The sequence below is a fragment of the Euwallacea fornicatus genome, chromosome 37 (assembly GCF_040115645.1).
Source record: "Euwallacea fornicatus isolate EFF26 chromosome 37, ASM4011564v1, whole genome shotgun sequence".
Lineage (NCBI taxonomy): Eukaryota > Metazoa > Arthropoda > Insecta > Coleoptera > Curculionidae > Euwallacea > Euwallacea fornicatus.
In genome coordinates, this window is record NC_089577.1 from 720,954 (window position 1) to 732,690 (window position 11,737).

At 43.9% G+C, this 11,737-nt stretch overlaps 1 protein-coding gene across 4 annotated transcripts; it reads right to left on the minus strand.

The window, feature by feature from the left end:
* Positions 1–207: 207 nt before the first annotated feature.
* Positions 208–11,647, minus strand: Spred (Sprouty-related protein with EVH-1 domain). Of its 4 annotated transcripts, none has more exons than XM_066300707.1 (8): positions 11,484–11,647; positions 3,785–3,977; positions 3,469–3,637; positions 2,943–3,013; positions 2,709–2,874; positions 2,448–2,653; positions 2,220–2,377; positions 208–2,152 (listed from the first exon to the last, which is right to left on the minus strand). In XM_066300707.1, exons 1-8 carry the CDS (start codon positions 11,501–11,503, stop codon positions 1,975–1,977), a joined length of 1,161 nt encoding a protein of 386 aa, XP_066156804.1. In that variant the 5' UTR covers positions 11,504–11,647; the 3' UTR covers positions 208–1,974. The 4 variants fall into 4 exon arrangements, with proteins under 4 accessions (XP_066156804.1, XP_066156806.1, XP_066156805.1 ...); XM_066300709.1 differs by lacking the exon at positions 11,484–11,647 and adding an exon at positions 5,174–5,474 and having other exon boundaries at positions 2,943–2,962; XM_066300708.1 differs by lacking the exon at positions 11,484–11,647 and adding an exon at positions 5,174–5,474 and having other exon boundaries at positions 2,943–2,965.
* Positions 11,648–11,737: the final 90 nt, after the last annotated feature.

The following is an 11,737-nucleotide window of genomic DNA, read 5'->3' on the forward strand; positions in this document are numbered from 1 at the left end:
CTCAACGTCTTTGGTTTTCTAATTGAATCATTTTAAATCTGGTATCTCCTGATACGTGTTTTACAAAATTTTGGCCAAAATCGGGTTAACAGAATGTCAGCAAACGATTTACGTTTTACGGATTTAATGACATTTTACTATTTCTGGACAATGATAAAGAAAACATCAATTTACAAAATGGTCCATGTAGGGGCACAGTAAAAGTACTTTCGTATTAAACATTTATTCATATTTACAAATCTGAAATTACAAGTTAACATTTATTATTACATAATATATCTGACAGTTCTAATTTTCCCTTTTCTCTTGTATAAGTTTTACGTGCAAAAAAATGGAACTTCCACGATTAACTATTTTTAGAAAAGCCGGAGCCGATCCCTCCGCAATCGAAGAACACAGACATTTTTTTAAGTTTTTGGTGTTTTTTTTTTCAACACAGAATTTCTCGATTTCGATCGATTTTTGGCGCTGTAAAAGCATGAAACAAATATTGCTTTAAAAAACATAGTAAATACAGGACGTCCCAAAGAGCATATTCAAGAATTTTTGAATTAGTTCTTTTTGAGCGCCAGTCGAGTTCAACCCTCCAAGTCCAAAGACAGGAAAGTCTATAACAGGAAGTACGGAATTAAGAATATTTGTACATTTGCCGAAATTAACGATTAAACGCAAGGGCAAAGCTTAGTCTGCCGCGCCAGATTTGTCCCTTAACCCTATTACGTTAAATTATATACAATCTCTCGTCAGTACAGATCTATGATATAAAACATTAGTCAGTTTTAATCCTATGATATCGTGAATCTCTCCTCGGAGAGTGCTCTCGGTTCATCAGTCGCCATTTTGTTTTTGAGAATTTCTCGAACCAAAAACACCCTTTGACTGGCACCGCGTAAGCAAGTATTGTCAGTACTATACGCCGAAATAAAAGAATATTTACAATTTTGAATATAAACAGTACCCTTTTTCCTATAGTTTTTGTTTGGCAGTACCACGGGTTTGCAATCTCGTGTGGAAGCTATCACACAGGACGAAATGTCATTTTTTAGCGAAACGTCCCTTGTCTAGGCAATGACACTTCGTTCCGACGACGTCACAGTATAGTCCCTCTAGCGGTCACAACCTACAACACTACGAGTTGAGCACTAAAATGTAGTGTTTATTATTGGACACTCTCACTTAATACACACGATTATTATTACTTTGTTTTTAACTAGAGCGGCGGAGGTGTTAAGCGACGCGAAGTGCAACGAAACTTAATAATTATTAAGAAGTTTTTGACGTCTGTCACTTGTCAATAACTGGACAACATAAAAAACATGTTAGCGCAAACGCCATCAAACCGAACGTAACTATCGTATAAAATCTTAACATTAAAATCACAGACGTTTGTTAAACAAAAGATAAAATTAAGAGCAAAAAATAAATTAATTGCGTTTGTCAAAGCTTCCACGTGACCTAAATCAATAAGCATCTTATAGTAGTTTCATAAGAGTTGCTGGGTAAATCCAAAGAAATGCGCATCAAGCGTGACAAAATGCCCTCGAGCGTCACTCTGACACGTGACGAAATACCATATCAATCATTTTGTCATTAGTGCCGAGTTAATTCGTCAGAGGGAGTCTATGGCAGTTGATTTGCAGCGCTTCTTACTGGCTATCTTGTTACCCAGCTATTTAAGACCTAGTTCAGTCAAATTAGACCACAAAAAGACGTCTAAAAACAACTAAACCTTCAAGTAAAATAAAAACGATCTAAACAAAAGAACCGTATCAAACTTAAAGGTAAAATTAAAACGAAATTAATGGCAGTTACAGGTCAATGTCAACCACGCATGCTTTGGTCTAATTGAACTAAAACCCGAGACTGACGTTATCACTGTCAAATAATTGGCAGTGATGCATTCTTCCCCCGCCTACAGTCGCTCGTGGGCATTTAAACGAAACTAAATTCGGTGCTGAGTTCGCTCTCCCACGGTCATGCGCCGTCGGTGGTAGCTTTGTGTTTGCCCCCCCATGCGCCGCATCGGATACCACAGCTGTGGCACAACTTCAGCGGCGGGTAAAGCCATATGCAGGGTACAATGACGGAGAGAAGGGTGAGCCCAACCCAGCGGCGCGCGCACACGTCCGATGGCTCATCCTCGCCTTGACATCTAAAATGAACATTTTTTTTGGGTGAGAAAAAAAGAACAAAGAAAGTCACTGTGCGGTGCTACTGACCTGCAAGAGTTCCGCTGAAAGTCGCCCTCGGAGTCGGCTGCGCAGTGGTACATCGAACAGTTGACGAGGGGCAGACAGGAGATCCAATGAACGATCGATCGCACAGTGTCAGGCGCGTATTTACAGGAACCCCGTTTATTTTGGTCTCGGGTGAAAGGCTGAAAATGTGAATAATTTGACTCTTTTGACAAGAATGGCTTTTTGACATCACATATGAAAAGTGCTTACCTCGTTGCAGTGCCGGCAAATGAAATGCTGCGGCCGTTTGATGGGCTTGAACACTTCAGAGAGCGGTTGGGGCGGTGGGGGCGGCGACGCTTTCTTAAGCGCCGTTGGTGACTCCCACGTGGGCGGCAGTGGCGGCTGCTGGCTGAGCGGGTTTTCCAGGTAGAGGTACTCGTGCCTCGGCTGCAATTGGACGTACTCCGAGGCCCCTTTAAGAGTTTTTGTCAATTTTCATTCGTCGATTAAGGGTTCACCATTGGGTACCTTTGGGTGGTTCGAACACAGGTTGTCTGGGTGGTTCTGCGGGTTTCTCGCGTCCCGCATACGTGATCCTGCTGGTTTTCAGGGGGTCTGCGGTACCGCTTTTACCGCTGCTATTCGAGTCGGTACTGCTGCGCGAATCTTTTGGGTCGCGAGGCAAATCCAACGTCTGAAACCAGGAAGACGTGAGTGCGCGAGAGAAAAGGAGTGATATAGAGGAAAGAGTGTGATACTCACCATGAACACGTCATCGTCCGCTTCTTGAGGAAATTTCGGCAGAGGCATTGAGGGCGAAGTGTTTGTGATACCTGCGTGAACCAACAATTGCGTATATTAACGATCCAAAGAGAAAATGTTTTCGCATAAATAGCGCAACAACAAGCCATGCAACGTCTCATTGTGTGCAGTGTGTAACCACCTTAATTGTAATTAGAACGCACAAATTGAGGCGTTTATTAAGCGGATGCGTCACGGTCTTAATAATCCTGGGAACGTGCCAATTCCGGGAACCCGATCATTGTTTTCGCTCGAACAAAGTGAAATGACTCATATCATGTGAAGAACCGCTTAAGAAATAATAGTTAGACCGTGTACGTATCATAGACTCAGACCGCAGTGGCGCCATCTCCACTCACCGTGCAGAAATCCCGTAGTGAGGAAAGCAATGAAAAAAGACAGATGGAGCAAATAAGATCATTTACCAGGGCGAAAATGGCGTCGACAAGGTTGACGACCGAATTAAGAGCGTTGGAACGCCACTTACCGTCCAGCAGGTCCTCAACGGCCGTTCGTACGCCCTTATCGAAGGCGCGCGCATCCGCCGCCGCCTGGAACGTCAAGCCGAACCGCTTTGAACCGGTCCGCCAATGGTGGAACGTCGGCATCACCTTGTTGTATTCGAAGTCCTTTTTTATCGTGCAACTGAGCACCACCTGAGGAAAGAACAACAGTCGTCCATAAAAACGTGGCAGGCATGACTGCAAGCAGTAAATTTGAAAAATGAAGCGGACTAGCGAAGTTCCTAATGATTTATCGCGATTTTGACATTAACATTGACAAGTGACAGAAGTTCATCTTACCGAATTATCGCTGATGCGCTTGCCGTATATGAGGTAGTCGTGCTTCGGTTTGTCAGGGGGACCGGCACCTTGCGCCCTCGGGCGCCTGCGAACTGACACGTCACTGAGGCCGCCGCCGCCCAGTGGCACCCAGCCACCCGAGGAGTCGTCTCTGGACATTACCTGAGCGCGCACGCGCACCAAGTAATTGCCACTAAAAATGAGAGACAAGCTTAAGCTGATAGTTCCCGAAAGAACTGGATGTTTTAAGGGGAAGGGTGCGTGAGTGGCGTCTAAGTTCCGAGGGAACATCCAAATTTTTCACGATTAGAAAAGACCCTTTGCATTTTGGAGAATGGCCGAGTTGCCCCCGCAAATGAGCCTTCGAGAGGAAATAGAAACCTCCGGAAGAACAACCAAAATCGAGGAGAACATTTAGGTTTCTCTCAGGAGCCTCGAGTGGCGGCAGGTTTGGATGGGGGTCTTTTGCAAAGACCTGGGTTTAGTTGAAAACCCAAAAACGCTTGAGAAACCTAAGTTTCGGAAACTCCCCAAAATCTTTGGTGAACGCTCATATTTCTTAAGAATATCTATGCCTTAGAGCACCTACACCTCCGTCAAACATCTGGGGCACCTGAGCTTCGAAAAATCACTAAAACTTTGGAGAAAACTTATCTTTTTTGAGGAAATACTCCAGTTTCTAAAGAACAACAATATTTGAGGATAATGCCCGAATTTCCGTGGAAAACGCTGAGCCTGAGAAATACTGAGCTCAAAAAATTACGCGGGATTCCCAAATCTCGAAACGACTCAAAGAAGACCACCTAGGTCTTCCTAGGAAAACCTAAGGGCTTGACCTTCAGTGTCAGGAGATCACCTGCATTTTTCTAGGGAGACCCAAATGTATGTTTGGCGAGGACACTTAAATTTTAGGGGATCACGAAGTGAGCGTGAATTTCTGAAGCACACTAAAGCCCCGTGGGAAATTCATATTTTTCAAAAAAATTCATTATTTAAAAAAAAAACTCCTAATCATGTAGAGAATAGGTCGAGGCCAAAGTATTGAGTTCATCCAGAGCTTCAGATGGACCTAAGTATCTCACTTTGCTATGCTTAAGCAGACAGTTTCTTGGCTGGTTGATGATGAGAGAAGGCTTCGTACTTGAAAAAAGCTTCACAGCAAAATTACCAGAGCTTCCCGTAGTCGAGAGACAACGTTTCCTATTAGAGCACTCTCATCCCAATATTTAGAGAATCGCGAAATTTGTCTTAGACTTAAGTTTCAAGTTTTTCTACAATTTCGGGGTCCCGCGCTAGACACTTCGATCAGATATCTCCCACTTGGGTTTTAATACTTCCCAAGTCTACTCAGCTACAAGATTCACCGATAATTGAGTTATTGTGACTTACTAAACCGGTCCGTGTGTTTGTACATTCGTCTGAATTTTCATCGCTTCCTCCGGCACTGGATCGGAGTCAGACGAAGAGTCTTGTTCCTCCAACTTACAAGATTATCAAACCCTCCGCACGACTCCGAAACCGCCTCCCCCCGCGAGAACCCTAGATCACCCTCAGAGCTGGGACAGCATAGAACCACCGCTGTCCATCGAACCCGAAAACAAAGGAAAATCGCGCCTCCGCACCAACCGGACACGGTCCCCTTGACTTTCGGACGACCTCACGCGAACGCTTTCGCCAACGAACTAAAAGCGGAGTGCACGTTGGAATCGGTGACGATCTTTAGGGGAGCACTCATTGACGTCATCGGTGATGTGCCCCCCATAGGCCAGCGTCGTCTGGGGGAGGGATGAAGTCCAGGGAGGAATTAGGGAAGGGAAGGGAAGGGGTGGATTTAGGTAACTGGGTAATGCTGGGTTCAGTGAACGGGTTGCGGGAAAATTCGGTTTTTGTTGAAGGTTTATGGCCGATGCAAGCAATTTCATTGAACAATCGGGGGAAATGAGGATGCTTTCAGGAAAAGATTTAACAATGGGATAAATGAATGGGGGAGGGGGGAAGGGGGGGGGGGTCCTTAAACGTAACGTTTGATGCTCGGGGGATGTGTTCGCTCAAACCGAATTGGAGGTGCATTTGAAGATGAGGGTTGGCAGCGGCGTCATTTTCTCAACCAAACGCACAACCATCACGACGAACCTGTTTGCTACCAGAAACCGAAAGGGTGGAAGAGCGGGTGAACGACACACGTAAATGCGTCCTGGAGACGTTCCACGTCCTAGTAATTGTCATGGAGACTATCGCCACTTAATGAAAAGCTAACAAAGGATGTTCAAGGGAGGAGGGAGCGGATGGAACGCCGTTTCCGACCAGTTGGCAGTTTCGTTATTTAATTGAGAACCATCGCAAAACGCACGTTTGTTCCATCAAACTAGATGAGAGCCACAACCTAGAGCAATATGACGACACCGCTAAAGATCAATGAGGACTCGGGAGATTAATGGAAAATTGTCGCAAATCAATGGAGAACTATCACCGCCTAGTTGTGTGCGAGTGAAGTTGCCTCTGAGACGCGGCAACCAACTCTGATTATTTTCATGTAAAGGAGCCCCATCAGCGTTTTGTAGAAAACTATCGCAGACTACGAAATAACGCTCTGAAGTGTTCCATGCAATGCAGACCTATCGAGACCGAATATTCGGAAATGGAGGTAGTCGCCCCTACGTCAGGTGGGTGTCGATTTTTGTCAATATTGTCGCGTATTCCCCATCCTTGACGTCAGCCCAAGCCTTGGAGGGGTTGTGACGATATTGTGACAATTAAAATGGCAACTCTGACACGGCTAATTAGTCGCATGCTCTTTTCCATTTTATCAGCTCTTCAATAAGCGGAGCTTCATACCGCGGATAATTCGATTCCTCGACGGGCTCTTTGTTTCAACGAGGGTGGACGGACAGCCCTTAGGTGCGACGCACGTCATCCGAACCCTTTAATCTTTTCGAGCCTAAGGGGTCTTGAATGACGTCGCTTTGACGCCCGTAGGTACGCAAATTTTTGCCATGGTGGGCGGCAATCAAGGACGCGCGATAAGTGCAAGTTTGCACTCCTCTGAGCGTAAATTAGGGGCTATATTTAGCCCGCGGTAAAAGCCTCGAGGCTGACCTTTAAGGCACCTATCGCGTCTTCATCGCCACTAAGAACGCGACAGTTTACACCTCGAAAAACGACCAAATCGTTAACCTCTCGAGTGCCCCGTTGTAAGAAACGTTTCCAGCGCGGTACCACTCTCCCATGAGAAACACTGCGTACCCCAGGGCGTTACCATGCAACCCAACATCTTTCCTAATTGCCCGATGTTAACGGCACAAATCAAACGCTCGCAAAACTCCCTCATGGTGCCGAACTCTCGTGACGTCATCCCCACCCTCTCCGACGTCCACCCGGCCACGTGGTCCTCGTTTATTGACGTTTTCATTCTGGTTTTGCAGTTGACTCTTATTCTTGATTTTTATCAATGTACAGGGGGAAATATGAATGGCGCTGCTCATGTAAGAGGTTCGGACCCTTCGGGAGAGATTGATTTGGCCGATAAAGGGTGTTTCTATGGATGTAAGCGCTTCGGGAGTTTCTGAAAAATTAATTCGATTCCTGAGAGGTTGCTCATGTACCCCGACACCTTCCGACGTGATTGAACATGTTTCCACGTCTCTCTCGAACATCGGTTGAATGGAAAAGCAAACCTTTGTTTACAAGCCCGAACTCTCTCCCCTATCGATTCATCACAGTTTCATTAATGAAACAACAACGCCTATAGGTCGAGGTGGAGGCGGCAACGTCGCAATGCGCATCTAACCTACTTCGGCCTATGAATGACTCTCCCCCAAAGGGTGATACCCTCTGCGGCTATGAGGAACTGGGTCAGGCTAATACCGGGCGAGCCAGAAAATAAGGTCACCAGCTATTTTTAGGTTAAGTCGATGGGGAAGTGAATCGCTGGCTCCGCCATGAATGGGGACCGTTCATGAATCGAAGACCAGCAATGGTGCGGGGGACGAGGAGGGAGAGCTCGCCCCTCTTGAGCTGTTTGTTGCACGAGAAGACTGGATTGGGAAATTGCCGTTGGAAGGGGTGAATAAGGGAGGGGGGGGGGGTCAAGAGAGAGAGAGAGAGAGAGAGAGAGGGGGGGTGAAATTCAACGAACAAATAAAAACTCCGAAATGCTTTTTGATGACCCTTCTCTTCTTCGGGGCACAGACCTCTGCAATAGGTCAAATGCACCCCCCCCCCTCCCAGGATGGCCTACTTTAAATTGCTGACGTCACACTGAGCCCCTCTCTAATCCAAACCTGAACTAGATTCGCCTATGGCCCGCCAATCCGGTAGCGGCGCGCTCTAAAAATAGCGAAAACCTGCCAATTCAAAATGCAATTTAAATTTCAATCTGCCACGGTTATTTTCTGGCTGGTTAGAGCTTAAGGGCTCACCTTGCAGGGCCAGCTTGGAGCTTCGAATTTTTTACGCGTCAGGTAAAGCTCTATCCGATTTCAGCCTCCCTACCACGGGCGAGAGAGGGGAGGGGGCATACTGACCTACTTTTGCGTATGAATGGCCTCGCTAGAGGGCATCAACCTCATTCGAGGGGGGGAATGTAGGTCGACCAGGACGATGCAAGACTAAATTTAGATACTAGAGAGCGATCAGTAATGGGGAAAATTTCAACAACAATCAGCGGGGTGCGAGGGGAGTCAGAGTGCGTTTGTTTGTTTCCTTAAAGATAATCAGATTCAAGTCACCTAAAACGCGTGTGTTTATTATTGCGTTAAATCATTTCTCAAGCTATAGCTGGACTTTCAAAGATGACGTTTTTGACAGATGAGACTCCTGTCAACTGTCAGTTCCTGCCATCTTAAAAACTATACCATTAAACGAAACATTACAAATAAACTCCCAACCCATTGGGGTTTTCCAAAATGGCGATTTTGACTGACAAGACGCTTCTTAGTTTATTATCAACCGCAATAGCGAGACGTACAAAAGAGTGAAAAAATAAAATTGACTGCGATTGGAGAACTGTCATGACCCAGCAGCTCTAGTTCAGAGCACACGACTTAATAGAAAACTGTCACTAGCGATTTAATCATGAATTGAAAATTATGCTAATTCCAAATTGATTCCCAAAGCGTAACAAACGTTCTAACATAACGATTTGTAGTTGACAGTAATGACCGATGCGCTGTCACTACTGTCAATTGCATACTTTCAATTATACACGCTAATATTCTAAAAAAAAATCAAATTAAAAGAATGTTAAGGCGCCAAGAGAACGATTTTGACTGGTAAAACGCCCGTAACCTGTCACTTAAACCCGTGCATAATTTACGAAAATATCTTCAAAACGCCAACTGCATTTTTTCCACAAACGAGATTCATTCCAACTGAATTCTTAAGGCATAACAGATTCTCCAAGACCATCAACTATCGTTTGCATAATAGAATATAACCTAAGAAATATTTAGGACGCCATAATATTGAAAATTTGGTCTATAAATCAGACTCGTTCAAAAGCATACACACAAATACGACTCCGACTAATAAACTGTCATTACTATCCGTTATACCCTTACATAACCCAAAGAAAACGTCAACGCCATCTTGTAAGTGTCATCAGATTTGACACCCGTCAACCATTCGTGCACTTAACCCAACAAAGAAAGTTGCCGCCATGTTGCATATCCAGTCACATGATCTCAATTCAAAACTATAGCCCGGGCACCTCTTTATTATTTATTAGCCTTTGAAATTACTTAATGGAAAGAAATTGGGTCAATGAATGCTCATGAATGGGAGAGGGGCGTTATAGGTTGACGGGGCATATAAATATCTCCCCTTACGAAGGGAGGTAAAAGAGTAATAATTGAAGCGACTGCGATGACCTGAAGCACATTTTTCCGCTTTATACTACCTTATGCAAAATCGTTATCTAAACGTGCAAACCCGAGGAATCTGTACCCTCTTCGGAATATCGATAAACGGGGGTTGCCAATGTTGCCATGCTCCGTTGTATTGATCGCGCGAGGGTGCAACGGCTCATCCACCATTCGATACAGAATTTAAGGCATTTGAATATAACATTTGATTGCTCAATCAAGTGCATAGGGTGACCCCGAAAAGCCCGACTTAATGAAAGGAATTCAAGAATGATTACCCATAAGGGGTTGCAAAGGAGAATGGTAATAAAAAATTACGTTACGTCTGTGTTAAAGTTAAAAAAAAACCGTTAATTTGACAACCTAAAAAACAGAGGCGTACGCTACTTTTTGGACTAAAATCAGAGGTAGATACCACTGAAGTGTTTTAGTATATACATATATTCAATGCAATTTAACCGCCTTTTAACACGCTTTGAGGTATTCCTAAACTACTTGAGTGTGCGAAAATTCACCACTAACCCTTTAACTAAAAGTCATTAAGAACATTTTTTCCACGCACTTTCTCTATTTTTCTATGAATATTAGAGGAGTGGCAGTGCATTAGTTCAAAATTTACTTTATTGTGGAGTTACAGTAAATCATCGAGTTATGGTTAATTTGTTGATAACAGCTATGGTCTCCTAATGGGTACGAATGACAAGACCAGGAAGTTAAAGACAGTTTCAAAATATTACGTCTTATTTCCAAGTTTATCAAAGAGTTGTTGGGTTTCCATATTGAAGCAAGGTTACAAACCAGTGATGACCCATTATTTCTTACTTAACAAGAACTTTATGCTATTGCCGCATTTACAGACATTACATTAATTTACTTTTTAATTTTGCAAAGAAAAAGCTTGTCAAAATCAAAAAAACCTAATAATGTGACAGGCTAATTAGAAGGCTCAAAACTAAAGACACTGAGAGTCGTGTTGAGATTTAACTAGATATTGTTTTAAAGCTGGCAAGTCAACCTGTTTTAAATTTTCAAATAATTGCCTGAAGAGGCAATCTGGGGATACAAGATGATACAGAGAACCAGGTAAAACTGCATGCAGAAAGCTAAATCATCTCATTGATAAAAATCATAACCTCCACTGTACTGCTTGAAATGTTGCATCTTCTTTGCCTTTCCTCTAAGACAAGCCACATTCAGACTTAATCATTTTACCTTCAGAAACTTGACAATACAGAGGCAATAACTGAAAAATCTTCTTAAAAATACTGTGGTTAGATAAAAGCAAAATTGGCATATAGGGATCCTTTCTCTGCAATGAAGTATTAAAAATATGAATTAAATTCCCTATAAGTGAGAGCGTAGGCGCCGCCGGAGACAACCAAATTAGCGGCAAGGTGAGGGCCGAGTGGGTATTTTTATTCAGGTCTAAATCAAGAAAGTCATGAATGGGTATTTCATTGATTAAACGCCGAACGTTTTACATGAATCAAACTAGCATACAGCCTGAAATAGAACGCACACCGGATCGGTTAACCAGCCTGTATGACCACTTAAAATAAACAATTAACACCCAATTAAGCCCGGTTTCCGGTGTTTACAGGACGGAAACGGACCGTGTTGGCTATGTCTTAGGTGGACCGAACTATTGGCTTGAAATTGGAGCTTTTTAAAGCGGGGATGTTGCAACGCAGATGATTTCATTCACTGGGAATCAAAAGACGAGTATGAAGGGCGGAAAAGGGCCATAATAGGCTGGTCAAGGCGACAGCAACCCCCAGAAAAGGGTGTTGCACCCGCTCGGTTTCAGGGCGACTTTGCAGGCTTGAAGCAATACTTACTCCTCAGTTCTTTCGGTCATGGTTGGTCACGATGAAACTCCTACAGCTCAGGCTCAGTTTTTTGAGGAAAACCCACATTTTCGCACAACATCAAACCAAACTTTAGCACACGAAAATCAACACTCCACCATTGAAAAAGTTGCCGTTCCACTGTCACTGTCAGTTTCATTTGCAGCATTGCCGGAAACAATTACGAAATCAAGTTTTTTGCAAGAAAAACAATCTTTAAGGTCGCTTAAGACCATATGAGGGTC